Raw genomic sequence first — 22,117 nt, forward strand, 5'->3', positions numbered from 1 at the left:
GCATGAATGCTGTTTTATATTTGAGCTAATAAATGGCAAAGCTTAAATCATGATGATGTTGCATATTTTCTGCTCTGTGTCTATCCTGGGCTCGTCTAAGGGATTATGTTTTATTCATTTAAGGATGTATTGTAACCTATTTGCAAAGTAGTAGTTATGAAAGTTAGGCAGATCTAGATCCCTCTATCTTTAGTTTTCTGTAGTGTATTTAAGCTGATACGGGGTGGTTTATCTTTCCAAAGAAATTTAGAAATGAAAGAGTCTAGAGATTTAAACCAGTCGGATTGTGGTTCATTGGGGATCATTGAAAATAAGTAATTAATTCTAGGTAGGACCATAATTTTTATTGAAGCTACCCTACCCATAAGTGAAACTGGAAGCAATTTCCATCTTTCAAGGTCCTGTTCTATATTTTTTAAAATCAGGATGTGGTTAAGTTTTGGTAAATCAGATAATTTAGACGACACAATAATACCCAAATATGTAAGATTTCTTTGCAGTTGTAAATCTAGGGGGTCCTGCAAAGCCTAATTTATAGAGTAATCTGAGACTTTTGAGAAACATTCTACTAATATAATTACTTGAGAGAGGGAAGTGTTTGAATGCTGGAGGTAGAGTAATACACCATCTGTGTAAAGACTTATTTTATGCTCTATTTTCATGCATTTTATACCTTTAACAACATTAGTTTTTCTAATTGTTGCTGTTAGAGGTTTAATAAAAATGGCAAAAAGTGAGGGGGAAAGCGGGCATCCTTGCCTAGTGCCCCTCTGTAGACAAAAGCTGGAACACTGTTTGTTTATTTGTCCTGACACAGCCTGTTGGGAAGCTGTATACAATTTTTAACCAATTTTTAAAAAAATCACTAAACCCAAATTTATGTAGAGTAGCGGATAAAAATTTCCAGTTTACTCTATCAAATGATTTTTCTAAAGCATCTAAAGACAATATATTGTATTTAATATTTTTACCGTAGGAATAATATATTAAATTAAGTAATCAGAATCAGACATACTTTAATAATCCCAGAGGGATTACAAAGTAATTTCCCTCTGGGAAATTACTTTGTATATGCAAACATATGCGTGTGTGTGTGGATGACTGTCTTCCTCTGATGAAACCAGTTTGATCAGGGTGGATTATGAGAGGAGTGACTTTATCTAATCTAATTTTGCAAAAGCTATACAGATTGCTTTAATATCCACGTTAATTAAGGACATGGGATGATAGCTGGTGGGAAACATACGGTCTTTGCCTGCCTTAAGCAGGAGACTAATGATGGCAGAATTCATGTTAGCTGGAAATCTGCCATTTTCCTGAGTTTCCAGCAACATTCTGTGGAACGTTGTTGCCAGAATATTCATGATTATTATCATGATTTAAATACTGACCAAAATAGTTCTGATTACAATATTTTCAATGAAGAATCAGCCTTAAAAATGTAACTCAAATTTTATTCGGAAAGGCAAAAGAACTTTAAATTATGTCCACAATCGTATAGTTTGGATCAAAAGAAGAAAAGAACAAACAGTGAATTGATAAATAGTTTAGTAAACATATTTGACCAGGAAATGAACACATGAAAAAAACATTTGTGATCCCTACCATCCAACACATCCATAAACTGGTGGCTAACCGGTCCTTAATGTGTTAGAGAAATTTAAGTATTTTTCATGTATAAAAATGTAACTGCTTCATGATGCTATGTCAGGATAGTGTCATATTTGTTTTGAAACCCTTTAATGTTTTATTTTATAATAATCACAATTGTAACACCATGTAACTTAATTACCCATACTACTACCTAACATGTGCCACCATTGTAAAACAAGATAAAAAATAAGCTTTTGCTGTTGTTTATAAAAACTACATCCCTCCACCTCAGAGTTTAGTCCAGATCTTAACAATTTCTCTCGATAAAGTCGTCCCCAAAGTCAACCATTTTCTTCAGAGCACTGAGGATCAGAAAGTCAACGTCATCGTTCAGGTCAATTTCTTCACTATAGTTTTTCACTGGAAAGATACAGTTTATGGGGATTCCCAATGTTGCACTGAAGTCCTTTATCTGAAAGTTCAAAAACAAACAAAAAACTTTAATGTTTTTTTACATCACAGCAGTTCCTGGCTCTACCTTATAAACCAGTTTGATTTTCCAAAAGAAGAGTAAGCAATATATATATATATGAAAACCTAAGAGTCCGTATTAACAGAAAGAACTGGTGCTAAGCAAGCACTAGCCTCAATTTAGCAATGAATGAGATTTGCTCGGAAAACTAGTTACAGTCTGAAATTTGGTGTTTTATTTCTGACCAGACTCATTGCCCAGCTAGCAAGTGAATATTGTTTGAAAGTTAAGGAATGATATACACACAACATTGACCCAGCTAAAAAAATGTTTTAGCTGGGATTTATTTAATCTTTTAAATGGATGTCTTAATAAGATATAATGACAATGTTTTATTGATATTAAATTTAAAAACAAATTTGTGATGTCTTATTCCTAAAGCCATTTGATACTTTTATTTACATACTGCTATAACATAATAAAGTGATTATTTTAAGATAAATCTTGCCCTGTAAGTCTTTATTGTTTAAATCCCACCTAGAAATCATCCAACACTGGTCTAGATACAACTCAAAAGATTTTGTAAGGAATTGCATTTTACAGTCTGGCTTATGTGCTAAGTTAGAAGGCCATAACTTAAATTAGAATTAACTTAATATGTGATCATGCCACAAAATATAATGTTAACAAGAAGGTGAAAGCGATAATGAAAAATGGCTAATGTAGTACATGCAACTATCCTGCTCTGGTTATTTCTGTAAAATGTATTGATTAAGTGACTGTAATTCATTTTCAAGGTTGTTACAAGTATGAATTAATCTCTCTTGAAAATGGAGGACTAATGTTTACAGGACAATCTTGCAGTACATTAAATATATTCATTAAAAGATGTCAAAATGAAATACTATAAAATGTTCAGGGAGCATTGTCAACATTTGTTGGATGTTTAGATGCCCAGTGTCAAATGGTGGTTCATTTTGACATTCAGTGAATGTTGTCAGGGGCATAGTCTGAACATTTATGGCAACGTTCAGCAGACCTTGTCTGAACTTCTAATGGTAGCGTACTGAAACTCACCTTTTTTTTCAGGTGTTTGCTCTTGTACACATTCTTCAGATCTTTCTCAATTTCACCACAGGCAGCATCAATGTGGGTCATAATGGCCATTTGAGGAATTTCTGCCAAAACAGATATTCTCTTAGATTACATAATTTTTAATTTCACAATATAAAATTTAAACTAATACTTCTTAAAGCAGAATTTATGTTATTGGTTATACTTGTAAACAATATATTTTGCTACAAACAGTGTTACGCCCACAGTTGGCACAGAAAAAGTGGTAACATAAAAGTTGTTTCAAGACGGTAAGTTCAACATGAAAGGGGTTATTTACAGGGTTCAGAACAATGTTACAAGCATTGTAAATCAGGACAAATTACAACATATTGGGGAGATTATGCGGGCTACATCTGTTATAAATGTAGCCTCCATAACCTCTTAAATAAATGGTGCTGGATTATGGTGATATATTATATATGCATTCATCTGCTCAATGCCTTCAGATGATTGACGCAGCCTATCACAAATCGTTGAGATTTATTACTAATTGTAAAGCTCGCACCCATCACTGTGAGCTGTATTCTCGCGTAGGGTGGTCTGCTTTGGCTACACGGAGGCTTTGTCATTGGTATACATTTATATATAAGGCTATTCTTGGTGCGCTTCCATCTTATTTATGTTTACTTCTTATGAAAAAAAATTCTGGTCATTACTCTCTCTGTTCTCAGGCTGTATTCTTGTTTTCTGTCCCACGTGTCAGTACTGAGCTGGGTAAAAAGGCCTTTGCTTACTCTGCTCCCTTTACATGGAATTTGATGCAAAATAACTTGAAACTTAGTAAATTGGTTCCTTTGAGTATTTTTAAGCTGAGAATGAGATGTTTTGAGTTGGACACCCTCACATGTCAATGTTTTAATTGAGATTTTATTGTAAGTGCATATTTGGCTTTCATGTGTGTGTCTTTGTACGTATGTAATGATGTGATGTAATTTTGATGCCTATCTTGGCCAGGTCTCCCTTGCAAAAGAGATTTTTGATCTCAATGGGTATTACCTGGTTAAATAAAGGATAAATAAAAAAATAAAAAAATAAAACCTAAAGGAAGACCTCTTTACACTAAACCACCTGCCAAAAACAAAACACAATGTAGTGTAAACTAAATACGAGGATTAAAAGAAAACTGTCTTCAAAAAACAGAAGCAGTGTGCATAGTTCAAAGCAGCCACATCAAATTAGTCTTTCTCATTTTGGGCAGATGAGATTGGTCCAGTGTCTCAAGGCCAGTCTCATGGGTAATATGCAAGAGGGAGGTGGGCCCACAGTCTGAACAGCCAATATCAAAGGTGAGCTGACACATTTTAATCTGCATTGTGAAGACTCCACCACTGCATGTCAGAGAAAGGGCCATAACACTGAGGCAATAATTCCCCCTTAACAATTGCACTTCATCCACAAATTTTTCTTTACAAACTCTGACCCTTGGAAAGCGGGTCATAATCTTTTATAGACTTACTCAGGTCACTGGCAGTTTTTCTGATGCTTCTCATCTTCTCAAGAAATGATGGGTTAATCCGTGGAGCATTGGCAGAGATCACAGAGACCAAGACATGAACTCTGTCATCAGCAGAGGGGTTCTGGTTATAGCCTGGATCATCTTTAGTTAGCTGAGAAAAGGGGTTGAACTGGAAAACAGAGAAAATTAAATATACATAATGTTTGAAATGTTTTCTTTCTACAAACTCTGCTCTACACATCCTCTGTTGATTGAATAGTTTGTTAACTTAAATCTGCTGAGAAATGATCTTCATAAATACATATGGTATGTTTTCACCAGATTTAAAGATTTCGCCATCCCAAGGCTTATTCGGTGTCATGATCTCGGCGCTAGTGCTGGTCTGATCCATCACACGACAGCTATGCAGCACCGCCCTGTTCTCATTACCACTCATCAGATCCACCTGCTCCACCTACTACATAACAAGCCTTCAGACAATATACTAGTGCCTAATACTAGGATCATTATGAGAATTTGAGGAATAGATATTAGGATCCAATAGATGGCAGTAGTGCAACAATAACGCATGCAAGCTGCCGTTATAATCTAAAGAAGAAGAAGAAGACACTAGTACCAGATTATTTAGAGCCACCGGTGAGATTAATCTAGCGTTCCTTTGCTGATTACTTGCCTGCCTCCCTCTGGATTCTCATCGGACCTCTGATCACCCGGCTCTGACTCCGGACCTCGTCCTGGATTACAGATTCTGGATTGCCCCCCTGTTCCCCCTGCCTTGCGCTGTCTTCACGATTCTGACCCCTCTGCCTGTTGCTTGACCACCATACACCAGCCTGTGCCCTTCTCAGGGTTTCGCTGATAAGAGTAAACAGCGTTAGCGCTCCAGTCAGTCTGCCTGAACTAACATTTGTGGTTCCCACCAGACTACGGTTTGTTAATCACTCATCCCCTAAAGTTAGCGTGGTCACTAACCAGCTGTCTCTGTTTCCAGAGGTTCCTGCCATAGACGCTGACACAACCTGCAGCAGTTTACCTTTTAATAAACTGTTCAAAATCATTCACTATTTGGCTGGTTTGAATTCTGGGTCCTTAGATCCTGATCATTACACTCACACCTTAAAAAGGAACACATCTAGTAACCATAATCAATTGTCGCACCAACACACATTGGAGATGTTGATGATTTGAGGAAAGACAGACCATGTTATTGGATTTCAGCTCTGGATAGTTATATTAGAATTGAACAGCTTTAAAAAGATTACAGGGCACCCCACCGTAGAGCACAGGTCTCCAATCAGACACTGGAGTTCAAATCAGCGTGTTCCCGAGTAGGCTGTTAGAATTTGGCAAACTATCATAAAGTATTGAAATAAAATTTGGATTTGTGAAAATCTCAATAGATTAGCTGTTTCTAAAATACTGAGACCATTCCTTTTGGCACCAATAACAATCCACTTATAAAATCACCTCCCCATTCTGATGCTAGGTTTGAGGTAAATAGAGTGAATAGATTCAGTAGCTGCTGTTTAATTTGCAGGTTTGCATTAACAAGAAACTGAAAAAGTAAAGTGGCCAGTAAGTGTACACATGTTGACTTGAATGCCTGGAAACAGATTGCTTTTGATGTCATTTGTGAAAGGTATTATGCACATTTTCCCACTACAAATATTACATAAAATTAGGTCTGGACTTTGACTAGGACGTTTTAAACGTATAGTCATGTTTTGAGCTGTGATGGAGCCGTTAGCCACTTCTCTTGAGGATTGCACAGTATTTAGCTTGATCCATCTACTCTGATCAGCTTTCTTGTTCATCCTAAAGAAAAAGATCCCCACAGCATCATGCTGCTGCCACATCCATGTTTCACAGTGGAAAAAAGGATCTAGTCTTATAACAGATTTGGTGGTTGATTAGCAGATGTGATTGGTCCAGAGTCTCAAGGCTAGTTCAATGGATCTGTGTGCATAGTTCATTTCAGGATTGGCTGAGATGAACTGAGTGTCACTTCCTGTTTCCTTTGCTGCGGTGTGGATTGTTTGGTGTTCCAGACTCTCTCTTTTTTATCTTTAATCTCTTTACTGTGACATCTGTTCCTAACACATAAGCACATGTAAAACACATTCTCTCTTGCCGAACTTCATATTTGGGAACTCCTCGTGTTTCACACTGTCTGCTTTTCTTGGTGTGGTAAGAGGCCGTTAGCCTAGCTTTAGCCGTTAGCCCAGCTTTAGCTCACAGTGGCTTTCTCCCCTACTCTTCCATCCGCTTCTCCGTCTCTGTCTAAGTCTCCCCCTTTTTCCTGCTATTTGTGTCTAATATTTAGTTTTTCCTCTGCCTCCTTTAGTGATATTGGTATAATAAATGTAAAGTTTTTGTAGTCTTGGAGGAGAGGTTGTCAGAATTGGAGACCCGGCTCCATGCTGTTGAAAAAGGAGCTGATAGCCGCCCCTTAGTTTGCGCAATGCCACAGAGATTAGTTTCTTGTAGCGGTCCTCCAGCAGCACCGTAGCAACTGGATAACCAGGCCGGCTGGGTGACAATACGCAGTAAGGATAGCTCTAGAATCCAGTCCAAGGAAATTTCAAGTCATCAGTCATAAGCTGCATGCAACGAAATTTAATTGCATACAACTTATAGAACTTACAAAAACTAAGTCTAAAAGTCACTCCATAAATGGTTTGGAACACTGCTGCCCCTATCATCAGGGAAACCCCTTGTTTAAACCATATCACTCCCATATTACAACAGCTACACTGGCTCCCCAATTAGATCCAAAATCCAATTTAAACTACTTATTACTTTGCCCCACCTTACCTGTCCCAGCACTTCCCTATTCCTTGAAATCCTATTAGCACCTGGTGCTGACGCATCTGAAAAACATCAGGGTCCTCCTGCTGTATCCCCTGTAGTTTGCCTATTGAGCAATCAACAATAACATCCTCTACCAGAAGCTCACAGCGCCGCCTTCCACCTGTCAGTGGATAATCAGTTTACTGACCAACTACCAGTAGCAGGTAAGGGTGGGGAGGATCTTCTCCTCCCCAAGAACAATTAACACCAGTGCTCCCCAGGGGTGTATTCTCTCACCTCTCCTTTTATTTCTGTATACCAATGACTCGAGGACCCGCTTATTGTGCCCTCCATTTTTGGCAGAATGCAAGCATCGGAATCCTAAATCAATTTTCTTATTTGCACCTACAATCTTGCCGAATAAAATTGATTTGGATTCAAAGATATATAAATGCTAATCCAAAAGGGATGTTTGAACAAATATCCTATAGCTCATAACAAGCCCCAACAGTAGGGAATAGTTTACCTTGTGGCCCTCCTTCACATGACCCTCCAAAGCCAGTTTGATGTCATCAGGATGAACTCCAGTTTCGTTCCCATCTTCCAGGCCCATGATGTCATTGAATACCACGGGGTAAAATTCCGCTGACTTTCCTCGTCCCTTGCTGAATTTATGAGTTTCATACTGACAGACAAAGAGAAAGACATGATGGATCGATAGAGAAATAATTATTTTTAACAGCATAGGCAAAAACCAGGAAAAACAAAAAGTAAATTACAGGTATCAACTAATTTGAATAATTCCCCTCTGGGATAATTTAAGTATTTCTGATTCTAATTACTGTACTGCCCTTTCTAATCACTTTTCTAGGATATTTAACACTATGTATCAGACAACCCTTTGTCAAAAGCTGTCTGATATTGGTCTATCAAATATAATTATCTGTCACATCATAGATAATGTGTGTATCATAGTGGTCTGTCGACAGACTTCTTAAACATCACAAAAGATTTTCCACAGTGTTCAATTAAAGGGTGAATTAATGTAAACATTGTTGCAAAATTTTTAAATGATGCCTTTAAAATTTTTTTTTGCCAACAACACTGCGAGTTACTACCAGAGAATTTTCTGCTAAGTAGTACCATTAATCAAAAATCAAGAAGCTTTAATTGTCACTGAGCGTTATTGTGGCAAAAAACTATGAGGATATACACACAACAAACAACAAGCAATAAACAATGGGTACCAGTAAATACATAGTAAACAATGTGTAAAGTTTTTTTAATTTTTATAGAGATTAAATCATACAAGACGGTCTTTGGGGTCTGCTATTACTCACACTAAGTTCTGAATATCAGACCTACCTAAGCCTAATCCACTGTGTTGTATGAACCAGTCACTCAAAGATTCTTTGTTGATACATTTAAGTGTGGGGTAAATCTTGTGCAATGTTCTTAAACCTTTATATACAGAACTGTGCAATGAAACATTTATGATAGTCAAGAGTTCAAAAAATGCATTCACAGTAGTGATACTATAATGTATAACGCCTGTAGTGAATCTTGTGCAATATTTTGAAACCTTCATAAACAGAGCTGCACAATGAAACTGGGCAATAAAACGTGCTTGTGACGATCTCTGCACCGGTGGTTGTCTGATTGCCCACTCAGCACACCTGTTCAGCTCCTCTCCATCTGCAATCATCTTTTACCGGTTCCATCTCTTTCCACCGCCATATAAACTGTTCAGACCAGCCCCCAGTGCCAGATCATCTCAAGCTAGCCAGTGGGAACTTTCCAGATTCAAGACCTTGGGTCTTGGATCGGCCAACCCTGGATTGCCTGCCTGTGTCTCTGAACCTGCCTGTGCGTGAGTACTGGAACTTGTCTAACCCCTGTAAGCCTCTGGCCGGTCAGCATCCGTTTTTTTAATCAGACCTGGACCTGAGTTGGATTGCCCTTTGTGTACTGCTGACGGACTCCTGCTTTTTGCTGCGGGGCGGAATCCCCGTATCGTTCCTGGATCACGCCCCTGGAAAGCCCCCAGGAACCATCCCCCTGTCGTGGTCCAATTATGGCAGTTGGTACGGTCCGTGCAATCCAGGGCAGAATATCAATTCCAACAGCTCATCTCTTTCATGTTGGATTGGAGTTTAGAGAGGTGATAAAAATGAGAACATGAAGACAACCAACAAAAAAGCCAGAGCTCCCAGGCATCAGCAGCTGCCCACTTCGCCATCCTAAAGTGGTCAGCATTAAAAATCAAAAAAGATGATATCCTCCCCCCCCCCCAGTAATGCAGAGACTGACCGGGAAGGAACACTGGAGCCGATGGCTTGAGACCAGGACGGTACACTTGAGACCAGGACGAACACAGGAGCCGAGAACTTGAGACCAGGACGGAACACCAGAGCCGAGAACTTGAGACCAGGACGGAACACCAGAGCCGAGAACTTGAGACCAGGATGGTTCACCAGGAGTTGAGAACGTGAGACCAGGAGGGAACACCAGAGCCGAGAACTTGAGACTGACGGATCCCTCCACTTTACGTGGAGCGTGGAGAGAGTGGAGTTGAAGCTGGTTGGAGGGAGTCGGCTTCTTCACCCAGCTCTGCCCTGCAGAGGTGGCTCTTCCCTTACCCGGCTGGCCACCCTGTCTTTGTTAGGTTTTGTTTGTTTGACCTTTCCTTTCTTTTGCAGGACTTTTCCGGTCATCACTGGTTTCAGTGATGCCATCAACCACGGGGGGGTTAGGGTTAGGGTTAGGGGATACCTGCTTGTCGCTGTTTGGCTCTGTTTATTTGGTTGGGTTGTCAATAAAGAGTGTATTCTTTTATTGAAGGCCGTGTCTCCCTGGATTTTGTTACGGCTCACGAGCCAGGTCGTAACAAAAATGGGGGCTCGTCATTAGTTGAACCCAGTTGCGTTTGAATAGTTTGTTGTTTTTGGTTCGATTTTGGTTTCTGGATTTTTTTTTCTCTGTTTAAATGTACACCGTTGATTCGAGACACGGCTGGGAATTATTTTGTGGTTTTTGGATGGCGTAATTTATTTATTTTTTTCCTCTGTAATCAGTGTGTTGAGTGTTGATCGTGTGCACCTGTTTGCAGCTTTGGTCCCCTGATAGGCGATAGAGGTGTGGCTCCTTTGGGCTTCATCTGGTCGTTGTCGTTATAGTGTCGCTTCTAGGTGGTTAGTGTTAACCGTTTACAGTTATCTCGGGAGCACAACCGTGGGATTCTAGTCAGGGGATCTGTATAGATTTCCTTTCTAGCCCGCTGGTTTAAGGTGCATAGCAACCCGCTGCCAAAAAGCATGAAGACTAGGGATCAGTTGTTGGTTAGGTAAGTTTTGCATATAGACAAGGGTAGTGGGGTTCCTCAGTCTGTCTATTGTGTACATGATTTAGCGCTTTTCCCTGATTATTGTTTGAGTTCTGTTATTATAAGTGATCATGACTTCTCTCTCTGGATTTTTTGAGTCTCCCTCAGAGGAGATTTTGGAAGATTGCTCAAAAGAGCTGTTATTTGAGATTGGAAAACACTACGGTGTGGAAATTGATGGCCGACGGTCTAAAGAGAACGTGAAGTCCATTTTGGTTGCAAATTTAGTTGAAAAGGACGTTTTGCACAAATCAGTTGGTAAAACTACTTCATCTAATCCTGCTGTTTTACCCCCTGGTTTGACATTTGAGCAGCATAGGGAATTACTGTTGTTACAGTTTGAGCATGATAAATTCAAAATGAAAGCACAACTGTAGGCAGAGCATACTAGGTTGGAGATCGAAAGGACACGGTTAGATTTGGCTAAACAGGGTGTCGCGTCTGGAGTCTCTCGTTCTCCTTCAGTTCCTTTGGATGGTGCTGATATGGAGTTTGATGTTATGGGTAATTTACGTTTATTGCCTAAATTTAATGAACTTGATCCAGATTCGTTTTTTGTCATTTTTGAGTGTGTGGCTGATTCTGCACGTGTGCTATTGTTGCAGTGTGTGCTTGTGGGGCGTGCTCAAGAAGAACACCAGAGCCGAGAATTTGAGACAAGGACAGAACCCAGGAGTCGAGAGCTTGAGACCAGGACGGCTCACCAGGAGTTGAGAACTTGAGACCAGGACGGAACACCAGAGCCGAGAACTTGAGACCAGGACAGAACCCAGGAGTCGAGAGCTTGAGACCAGGACGGCTCACCAGGAGTTGAGAACTTGAGACCAGGACGGAACACCAGAGCCGAGAATTGAGACCAGGACAGAACCCAGGAGTCGAGACCTTGAGACCAGGACGGAACACCAGAGCCAAGAACTTGAGACCAGGACAGAACCCAGGAGTCGAGAGCTTGAGACCAGGACAGCTCACCAGGAGTAGAGAACTTGAGACCAGGACAGAACACCAGGAGTAGAGAACTTGAGACCAGGACGGAACCCAGCAGCCGAGGACGGAGACCACAGAGGAACACCGGAGCCAGCGAACCCTGGACTGCGGGCTGTGCTGGAGCGGAGTCTCTGGCTGTGACTTAGCTGGAAACGAGTCTCTGGCTGAGGGTGAGCTGGAACAGAGCTGAAGCAGAGTCTCTGGCAGTAACTGAAAAAATAGAACTAAAGCAAAGTCTTCTGGCTGACTGAACAAAAATAGAGGTGAAGCAAGGTCTTCTGGTTGACTGAACAAAAATAGAGCGGACACAGGCTGACTGACTGAGACTGAGCAGGAGTTGAACACTACGGACCGGCAATGAGAACATATATATATAGAGGTGACAACAGGTGGAAACAAATCAGGGATAATTGCAGCCTGACAGGTGGAACCAATCAGGCTGCGCAGGGAAGAGAGAGAGGAAGGGAGGCTCAGCATGCAGCCTACAAGCTGCATCCTGACATCTTTGAGTTTTGGCTTAAACTTTCTGGCATGTTTGCATTTTTATAGGCTTTATTGTAGGCCTTGCACATTTTCAGATTTAAAGGTATAGTGGATGATTTGTCCAATAATATTGGACAGAAATGTCCAACTCTCTTTTTGAATTACTGTACATGCGCAAGACCATTTTATGTGTTCTTCTGCTCCTTAAGGAGATTGAGTGAAAGAATGTCCCAAATACTCTCTTGTTTTGTTTTTCGTTATTCTTTGCATAAACTAGTAAGAGAGTTTGCTTCTTGTGACATGTCGAACAACCAATAGACAAGATGATCCCTCCGGAACTAAAAACTGAAAAAAGATTGTTCACTATACCTATAAGTCTATACTTTGACAAACTTTAAACCAGACAGTTTGCTTGGTCAAAACCTATATATGCACAGTACATAGGTCAAAATCATGGCTGCGAATATTATCAATTAATGTCTAAACAAATGTATGCATAGCTTTGACAGGGAAATCATGTCTATTAGTCACTGGGAAAACAATGGTAATAATCCTTCAAACTGTAAGAAAACACAGAGACTTTTGAAGATGGTAAGGGTTCAGTGTTGCAACAAAACATAAAAGTATTCAGTTCCATATGCTCAATACAACCAAGTATGCCTGTCTCTTTTTTAAATTATTTTTCTAGTTGTAGTCACTTTGTTTGGTGAGCTGAACAGAAGCACTTAGTTTTCTTACTTGAGTGGTAAAGCTTTTGTCGGATATGGCTGCACTTGCCACAGCAGGAATCGTAATTCGCTCTCGAAGGACATTGCTGACAGAGTTAATGAAACTGGACTTTCCGGCTCCAACAGGTCCACACAGCAAGACTCGAAGGTACCTGATGCCCTCTTTCACAGGTTTGTACTCTTGCACATACTGAAGATTCCTTTGTTTCTCTCTGAAAACATAAAGTACATCAGTTTGTTGGATCTGTTGTGTCAGAACCTAATGAATGGCACAAGCATACACAACTGCAATAGGAAAGGAACAAAAAACTGTCATCAGAAAATCTGAATAAGTCTAAATAGAATGGGTGAATTTTGTTATTTATTCAGAACAATTTGAAATGAAGAGGAGGTTTAAGTGAATTAACTAAGTGAAGGCAAATTCTCAGTTATCTGAGTCATTGCAACAGCAAACAAGCTTAAATCAGAGGAAACCAGACTTTTGCTCAGTTCTTTTAAAAATATTTTGACACCTATCCAGGAGTCTTCTGGAGCAACCTGCAGTTGCACTGCTGTTTTTAAAGGACATGGAGCCCCATTCGTCTAGGTGCATGCTAAGTCAGATGCAAATCTATGACCCTCCCGCCACTGTCCTGGGTATTCACTCCAAGCTATTGCTTGGTGTGAGTGGATGATGATGAGATGCTGATGTTGATGCAGATTTTTTTTTGTTACTTTCGGCACCTTTTGATGCCGCGAGTGGAGACCCCTTTGTCCGCGACTCAGAGCGTCCCATTGTCTACACGAGGAACCAGCTTCTCGGACTATGTGACTCCTCGTGCTGCGGCCCTGCTCATCGCCACGCTGAGAAACTATACATCCCCGCAGAAATACGGAGGAGGCAGAGAGGATGTCGGGGCGGGAGGACGAAGCGGAGAAAAGGTTATTTACCATCGGTTGTCACCGGAAACGTTAGATCTCTACGGAACAAGACCGAGGAACTCACAGCACTAACCCGTTTCCAAAGTAGGTACAGAGACGCTAGTATTATGTGCTTCACGGAGATGTGGTTAGATGGATCTGTCCCGGACTCAGTGATCTCACAGGATGGCTTTAGACTTATCCGCGCGGACAGAACTTTTGCGGGGAGCGGAAAAAAGAGAGGAGGGGGGCTGGCGGTGTTTGTGAATGCATGTTCACGTGAAGCAGCAGATATGCTGCTCGGATGTTGAACTTCTCGCAGTGAGTTTGAGACCTTATTACTTGCCGAGAGAGTTCGGCCACGTGATCACACCACGTGTGAGCGGATCCACGCCACAGTAAACAATCTGCAAACACAGCACTCCCGCTCTCTACTGCTGATCACAGGGGACTTCAATCATGGCTCCCTCCGTTCCACCCTCCCCACGCTCCCCCAGTACGTCACGTGTAAAACAAGGGACAATAAAACGCTGGACCTTTTTTATGCCAATGTTAAAGACGCCTACACCTCCGCCCCCCTCCTCCCTCTGGGACGCTCAGACCACAACCTCGTCTACCTGCTCCCCCACTACATTCCACTGGTGAGGAGACAAAAGGCACAGAAGAAGTCAGTGAAAGTTTGGTCAGATGAGGCCACTGAGAAGCTGAGGGATTGTTTCGCTGTGAGAGTCATGTTCTTTGACTTCTCCAGCGCTTTCAACACCATCAGACCAGTGCTGCTGAGGGGGAAGCTGGAGGACGCTGGGGTGGACAAACATCTAGCTGACTGGACCATTGACTACCTCACTGACCGCCCTCAGCACGTGCGGCTGAACGGCTGTCAGTCAGAGGTGGCACTCTGCAGCACCGGGGCCCCCCAGGGCACCGTCCTGTCTCCGTTTCTTTTCACCCTTTACACCTCGGACTTCACCTACAACACGGACAGCTGCCACCTTCAGAAGTTCTCTGATGACTCGGCCATTGTGGGCTGTGTGTCTGAGGGGAACGAGCGGGAGTACCGGTCGGTCATCATGGACTTTGTGGACTGGTGCGAGAAGAACCATCTGTGCTTAAACACCAGTAAGACCAAGGAGATGGTGATCGACTTCAGGAGAAGACCCCCACCTCACTCACCTGTAAACTGGACTGGACTCACAACACCGACGCCCTGTATAAGAAGGGCCAGAGCCGGCTCCACCTCCTGAGGAGGCTGAGGTCTTTTGGCGTAAGTAGACCTCTGCTAAAAACTTTTTATGACTCTGTGGTGGCCTCAGCCCTCCTCTAGGCTGTCGTCTGCTGGGCCCCTGGCAACGTAGAGCGGGACAGAAAGAGGCTGAATAAGCTGGTGAGGAAGGCCACTTCTGTCCTGGGCTGCGCTCTGGACTCTGTGGAGGAAGTGGCTGAGAGGAGGGTGTTGTCCAAGTTCACATCCATCATGGACAACACTTTCCACCCCCTGCACCAGACTGTAGAGGAGCTGAGCAGCTCCTTTAGTGCCAGACTTAGACATTCTGTCTGTAAAAAGGAGCGCTACCGCAGGTCATTCATTCCTGCTGCTAGCAGATTATACAATGCTGCACTGTAACTGTAACCACAACTGTAACAACTAATGTGCAATAATCTATTTAATACACTGTACTACAACCCGTGCAATAATCCTGAAAGAACTGACTTCTGCTGCTATCAACACCTGAACATATGTCAGTACACATGTAGTTATATATGTACAATGTACATATATAACTTTATATAACATACCTATACGTATGTATATGCACATATATACGTATAGGTACGTATGTATGTAGGTGTATAGGTATATGTATATATATAAGTATATATATATGTTTATATATATATATAGACCACTATGAATGTAAATAAGACATCATATGTCCATTCCTATTTCTTTTTGTATTTTTTGGTATTCTTTTTGATCCATTGTATATATCAAGATTCACTGTATATAACTGAATGCACCTTCCCTACTCTGCACCTTCTTGTATGAGCCGATGTGACGAGTGAATTTCTCCATTGTGAGATCAATAAAGACTATCTTATCTTATCTTATCTTATCTCATCTTATCTTATGTAATCTCACTGGAATGTGTTGGAGGACTGAGCTATAAACAATCGGGAGTTGGAAGCCCAATCATCCCCCTCTGTTTAGTGATGGCTGTTTTCTTTGACCAAGATGGCTTTTTTCACCCTTCTTTCAAACCAGTGTTCTCCCTGTCCAAAATGTGGACATCATTGTCATCAAAAGAGTGTCCTTTATTGTTGAGGTGCAAGTGAACTGCTGAATCTTTTCCCCGAGCTGTTGGCCCTCCTGAGTCCTGTCATTCTATATGTATTGGAATGCATACAGAGAGACAATGTTCTTGAGATGGAAAGGAGGCGGCAATAAGCGGCTGAGATCTCATCAGAGCTGTGTGTAAGAAAAATGGCAATATACATGTAGTTGTAATCTCATCAGTCCAAGTAAGAACAAGCCCATAATTAAAAATTAAACAAAGTAAAGTTTAAACATTAACACTTGTCTTATTTAAACGATAAAATAAACTGGACGAGGAGACCTTGACCAGCCTTGAGAGCTACCTGGACAAGTGTTTCGACAGCATCATAATAGGGAAGCCGAAAAGTACCACATCCACGGATTCACCATCAACAAAACGCTCCCATTCTTTTTTTTTCTTTTTTTTTTTCCCCCAATGTCCTGTCTAGCAATGTGGCAATAAAAATTGATATCTTAATGCCAAATAGAGCTCGACAGATTTTACTTTCACAAGTGGAGCAAACAGCTTTGCCATAATGCTCCGCTTGATTTGTGCGTGTAAATAGCTTTATTGTGATTCCTGCGTGGAGAATTTCAAATTATATGGACACTACAATGGGAAAGTAGGAGAGTAAAAGAAAAACAAGAAGAGAAAAAAAGAGAAAGAAGAGGTGAAAGAAAGAAGAGATAAAAGGAAGAGAATGATAAAACGTCCTCTGTCTGCTCCATCACCTGGAAAGAGACACAAAAAGAACAGCACAACCAACAGACATAAAGCAACAGATACAATCGTGTAACACCTTGATACCATTGCTAAATCATATGTATTATTATTTAAGCTGACATGTGTAATGTGATACCTAAAAAACAAAGTAAAAGAAAGTAAATAAATAAATTATAGCCTTTCTGTATATAAGTGAACATTTAATACCTGGGACCCAGCACCTGTGGGAGTTTGTGAGAGTGCACTAGTTTAAGTGAAAATTATCCAGAAGGAATAGCTTGATAGTGATTGTGGAGAACCGAAGACCCACCTTCCCCGAGCACAGAGGCAGGAGTCAGGGGACCCGTAACCCCGGACTCCCAAAGGGGCCCCCAAAGCAGTGCGCCCGAGAGGGGCCTTCACAGGAAATCTGCAGGAGGAGGATCCCGAGGTGACAATCCATGAGTTCCTCCAGCAGAAGCTGAAAATCCCGGTGGATCAGGTAAAAAACATCACCTTCTACCACGTTCACCGGCTCGGAGGTAAGAAGCCTGATATAACCCGTCCTAGACTGATTGTAGCTAAATTCGAGCATTACAAACAAAAAGAGCAGGTCTGGATCGAAAGCGAATTTAATTCCCAATCAGGAAGAAATACATTGCTGAGGGTGTAGGAGTTACAGTGGCTGTAGAAAATATTTATATTAATGTTCAGCTGTTCAGGGATTAGAAGATCACTCCGTGGCTTTATTAGCTGCACAGCCGGTGAATTTAAAGCATATGACTCTTGTTAAAAGAGAATAGAACAGAACACGGTGATAAATTAAATGTATGCACAGCTGAAGAGCACGTTGGCACAGTATGGTTGTTAATCACGGCTGGTTGTTCTTTTAATGAAACAATATTAGGTAGATTGGAGAACACGGAAGAAATAGCAGCATCAATGTTAATGCTTGCTTCCTCGATGCGAGCCGCAATTGTTTTTTTTCACGGTCGCTTCTCCACTACGTCACATCTATGAAACTCCAGCCCTGTGTCCTGATTGGCTGGACAATAAAATTAGTTGGAGAATTCAGTCTCTATGGGAGATGTCCCAGGTGGATGTATGTGAAGCTAGGCGGAGCGATATCAATCTGGCTAGGATCAGGTTATGTGTGTGTGTGGGGGTTTCCGGTAAACTTCACTTCTGAGACTCTCATCATCCACATTGTCCAGTCTCGAAAAGGCAACTTTTTTTCTTGGCATCCTCTTTGGTAAATTTATTTCATAAGATTTAAATTTAAATTAAATCTTATGTTGCTGTCCATCAAGTTGATGTCGTTGGCCAGTGCCTTAACTTTTTTCGTTTGGATTTTGACCCAAGTATCATCCACATATCTATACCAGTGAGTTGGTGGTGTTCCCTTGTAAGTACTGAGTGCTCTGCTCTCCACTTACTTCAAGTACAAATTGGCCACAATGGGTGAACCTGGAGAGCCCATGGCACATACTTGTTTCTCTCTGTATAAAGCTGTTACTGTACTTGAAATATGTGGTTGAGAGACAAAAGTCCAGCAAGTTACAAATCTGGTTTGGTGTTAAATTAGTTCTCTCTTTTAGTGATGCGTTGTGTTCCAGCTGAGTCTTGACAGTGTTCACTGCCTTGGAATGCAAATGAAAAGAGAGGTGACATCAAAGGAAACAATTCTTTGCCTAACCCTTTCCTTTGGTGCCAGTCTCGGGTGAGGAGTTTTGTATGTGGTGTGGACTGTTTCCAACCAGCTGAGCCAGTACTGTTGCAAGATGTTTTGCAATATTGTATGTGACCGAGTTGATGCTGCTGATGGTTCTGAGAGGCACCCCTTCTTTTTGTATTTTTTGGAGTCCATATATGCATGGAAATACTTTGCTTGAAATGCTTTGCCTCCAGGCTGCGACATGGGAACCCAGAGTGGACTGCTGCCGGTCTGTGAGGCTGGGGTCGAGTTGGACTTGTCCTCAAATGACTTCTTCTCCTCCTGTGAGGTAGGGATTCAGTTGACCCTCTCTCCAACCTGCAACTCAGTTTCTGGTTGGGACCCTGGAAGCCAAGTGCCTCGTCGGGACAAGAAGAGGCAGCTTTCTCGTCAAGACATCAGGGTTGTGGGGCCTCGTCGAGGGGCCAAGCAGCAGAGGCCCATGGAGACTTTAAGGTCTCTGAGGTCACAACCTAAGCCTCTGTCCCCACTCACCCTGCGTGACAGCCAGCTCTCGGAGTGGTAACACTGGCTGTCACTACCCGACACACTCCAGAGGCGGGTTTTGAGGCTTCTGTTCTCCAAGGGTCTGGGAAAGACTGTAGTCTGTAGCCCCGCACCCTCAGTAGCCTGTAGCCTGGCGCCACCCGTAGCCTGTAGCCCGGCGCCACCTGTAGCCTGCAGTCCGGTGCCCTCTATTGCCTGTGGTCTGGCGTCCTTTGGGGTTTGTAGTCTGGGGCAGCTTAGCCAGGGGCCGTCAGTGGCCTATAGCCAGGCTTAGTCAGTGGCCCGGTGAGGGTCGTCTTCAGCCGCCGGCCTCCGAGGGTCCTGCTCTGTCGCCGGCCTCCTGAAGCTCTGCTCCGTCACCGCCCCACCGAAGCTCTGCTATGTTGCCGGCCTCTTCCGTGACACCTGCCGGACTGCCTGCCGCGCCTGGGCCATCATTCGGGACGTCCGCCGGAAATCATGACTATTTGGGTGTCTGTTTCTTGGGACTTTTAGGGTCTGTTTTTTTGTTTACTTAGATTGTTTTTTCTTCGGACTGTTTTCCTGCCCTGTTGGACTGTTTGTTTTTTTGGCGTCTTTTTGGTTCAACGGTCATTTTGATTTTTTTTGCTGGTTGAGATTTTTGTTAATAAAGAGCCTGTTCTTAATCTCTGCTGGTCTGACTGAATTCTGGGTCTCCTGCCTCTGTTCGTTGCACCAACAGTAGTGTTATTTTTAATAGAGTCCTTCTGTGTGCTACTGCCTGCACAGTGTGCATCCTTGGACAGACCCAGATTTCCAGATAAGCTAATCTAACGCCTCTTCCTCTCAGATCTTGATAAGATCTCAGTCTCAGAGCATGAATATTGTGAACAGGAAATGTACCAGTACAATTCCTTGCAGGGCCCCCATACTGCAAACAAACCTTTAAGAGACACAGCCCTATGTCTTCTCATGCTACAAACGGCCAGTGAGACAGATCAGTATCCACTGGGAGAGTTTGTGGTCCACTCCTGACAGCTCCAGCTTCTCCCTCTTAAGTCTTAGGTGGATTTTATTAAAAGCACTGGGGAAATCAAAGAACAAACCCTCTTTCTGATAACAGGGAACATAGAACCGTTTTAACAGACAGTTTTCTCTGTTACCTTAGAGGAACTTACCAAATAGGACTGTCTTTGTAATGGAGTTATCTGTGGACATTTGCATTTTCACAACCTGATTCTCACAGTCTCAGTGTGTGAGTGTGTGTGTAGGTGTGTGTGTGTGGGTGTGTGTGTGGGTGTAAAAAACCTTGCATATGCAAAATATGGGTCCTAAAACTTGCATTCATCGCTTTCCATGCAAAGATTGTAATCTATTTAAACAGAGACTTCAAACATGGGGTGAGACATACTGTCCTACAGTAGTGTTATTTTTGCTAGAATCCACACCCAGTCTTTCCGATGTGCTTATCTAAAGCCTATTCCTCTCAGGGGTATATAAGATCTTACTCACTCATTCATTGGTTAAATCAAGGTCAGCTCTTGCATATTTTCCGTGTCTGACTGTAAATGTTTGGGTTTGAGATATTGTATTACTTCTGCTCTGGTCAGCCAATATAGCAGATTGTGAAAAAGTGGTAGAGGGGATTCGGAGGAGACCACATATGCTCCCAGCCATGGTCTTTGTAATCTTTGGTCAGGAAAGATACACAATCTTTCATTCATTAGTTTAGCCAAAGTATTTAATGTGTTCTGTTTCAGAAAGACGAGAGGAAGAGACTAGTCTTACCTACATCACAAGTTACTGCGAGATTCTGGTCCACAACAAACAACTTTTAAGCAAAACGTTTGCAGGTATATGCATTTTGATTACATGTATAGTGAAACTTATGCATGATATATTTATAATGTTCGTTAAGGGAAGGAAGACATCCTTTCCTTTATTAGTTTCGCCGAGGATTTTCAATACGTTCTCACAAGGACGTGAGACAGCTCTGGTGTTATCTTCGTTGCCATTGCCAACAACACAGCCATATATGTTACCAGCGTACACCGACTTCCACATTCATAAAAAAGACCAATATTTAAAAAAAACATCATAGTTCTACACATTTTGATGATATCTTCATAGAACAGTAATGCTGGTCAGAAACCAGCAGAAGTTGTGCACTGCAATGGACTCCAACTGCAGCTGATAATGCCAGCGGAGCAAAAGCGCTGCAGAAACAAACAGCAAGTGCAGTGGTCAGAAACTAACCAAATTTATAAAGCGCCAATGCGCAAAGTGGTGGAAAAACGGCACTTAAGGTCTCAGATAAGGAGATCTGAAAAACACAGCCACACGAATAGCTGACATGAAGCAGGAGTAACAAAGGTAAGTTAAGTAAGGTAAGGTAGGTTTATTTATATAGCACTTTTCAGTAACAAGACATTGAAAGTGCTATTTATGACATGAACAGAAAAAAACATTACACATATAGGAAAAACAAAGGAATAAGCTAAATAAATCCTTGACTAGAATTCTTCATGCATTAACAAACATACAGAAAGAATGAGAATAATCACTAAAAACAAAGAAAGCTAAAGTTTGACGTCTCTGATGTGAACTTTCTGATACTTCAGTTAAAACAGAAAGCAGCACAGTAAGGGAATAAAGCACAGTAGTGACGGTGCGTGTGTCTGTGTATTTTAGTGCAATTGTGTGTGTGTGTGTGTGTGTGTGTGTGTGTGTGTGTGTAGGTGTGTGTGTGTGGGTGTGTGTGGGTGTAAAAAACCTTGCATATGCAAAATATGGGTCCTAAAACTTGCATTCATCGCTTTCCATGCAAAGATTGTAATCTATTTAAACAGAAACTTCAAACATGGGGTGAGACATACTGTCCTACAGTAGTGTTATTTTTGCTAGAATCCACACCCAGTCTTTCCGATGAGCTTATCTAAAGCCTATTCCTCTCAGGGGTATATAAGATCTTACTCACTCATTCATTGGTTAAATCAAGGTCAGCTCTTGCATAT

At 41.8% G+C, this 22,117-nt stretch overlaps 1 protein-coding gene across 1 annotated transcript; it reads right to left on the reverse strand.

The window, feature by feature from the left end:
• Window positions 1-1,858: 1,858 nt before the first annotated feature.
• On the reverse strand, window positions 1,859-19,577 carry LOC118558881 (interferon-induced protein 44-like). The gene is made up of 6 exons (XM_036129471.1): window positions 19,534-19,577; window positions 13,015-13,216; window positions 7,954-8,112; window positions 4,638-4,806; window positions 3,143-3,243; window positions 1,859-2,065 (listed from the first exon to the last, which is right to left on the reverse strand). Exons 1-6 carry the CDS (start codon window positions 19,575-19,577, stop codon window positions 1,901-1,903), a joined length of 840 nt encoding a protein of 279 aa, XP_035985364.1. The 3' UTR covers window positions 1,859-1,900.
• Between the last annotated feature and the right edge of the window lie 2,540 nt (window positions 19,578-22,117).

This window comes from Fundulus heteroclitus, unplaced genomic scaffold (assembly GCF_011125445.2).
Source record: "Fundulus heteroclitus isolate FHET01 unplaced genomic scaffold, MU-UCD_Fhet_4.1 scaffold_173, whole genome shotgun sequence".
In the NCBI taxonomy this organism is placed as follows: Eukaryota; Metazoa; Chordata; class Actinopteri; order Cyprinodontiformes; family Fundulidae; genus Fundulus; species Fundulus heteroclitus.

Coding starts and splice junctions, on each gene's coding strand:
- LOC118558881 (XM_036129471.1), bottom strand. CDS start 19,577: ATGGCCCAGGCGCGGCAGGCAGTCCGGCAGGTGTCACGGAAGAG. Junction 8,113..13,014: donor ACAAAAGCTTTACCACTCAA/GTAAGAAAACTA, acceptor TTTGTCTGTCAG/TATGAAACTCATAAATTCAG. Junction 4,807..7,953: donor ATGTGAAGGAGGGCCACAAG/GTAAACTATTCC, acceptor TCTGTTTTCCAG/TTCAACCCCTTTTCTCAGCT.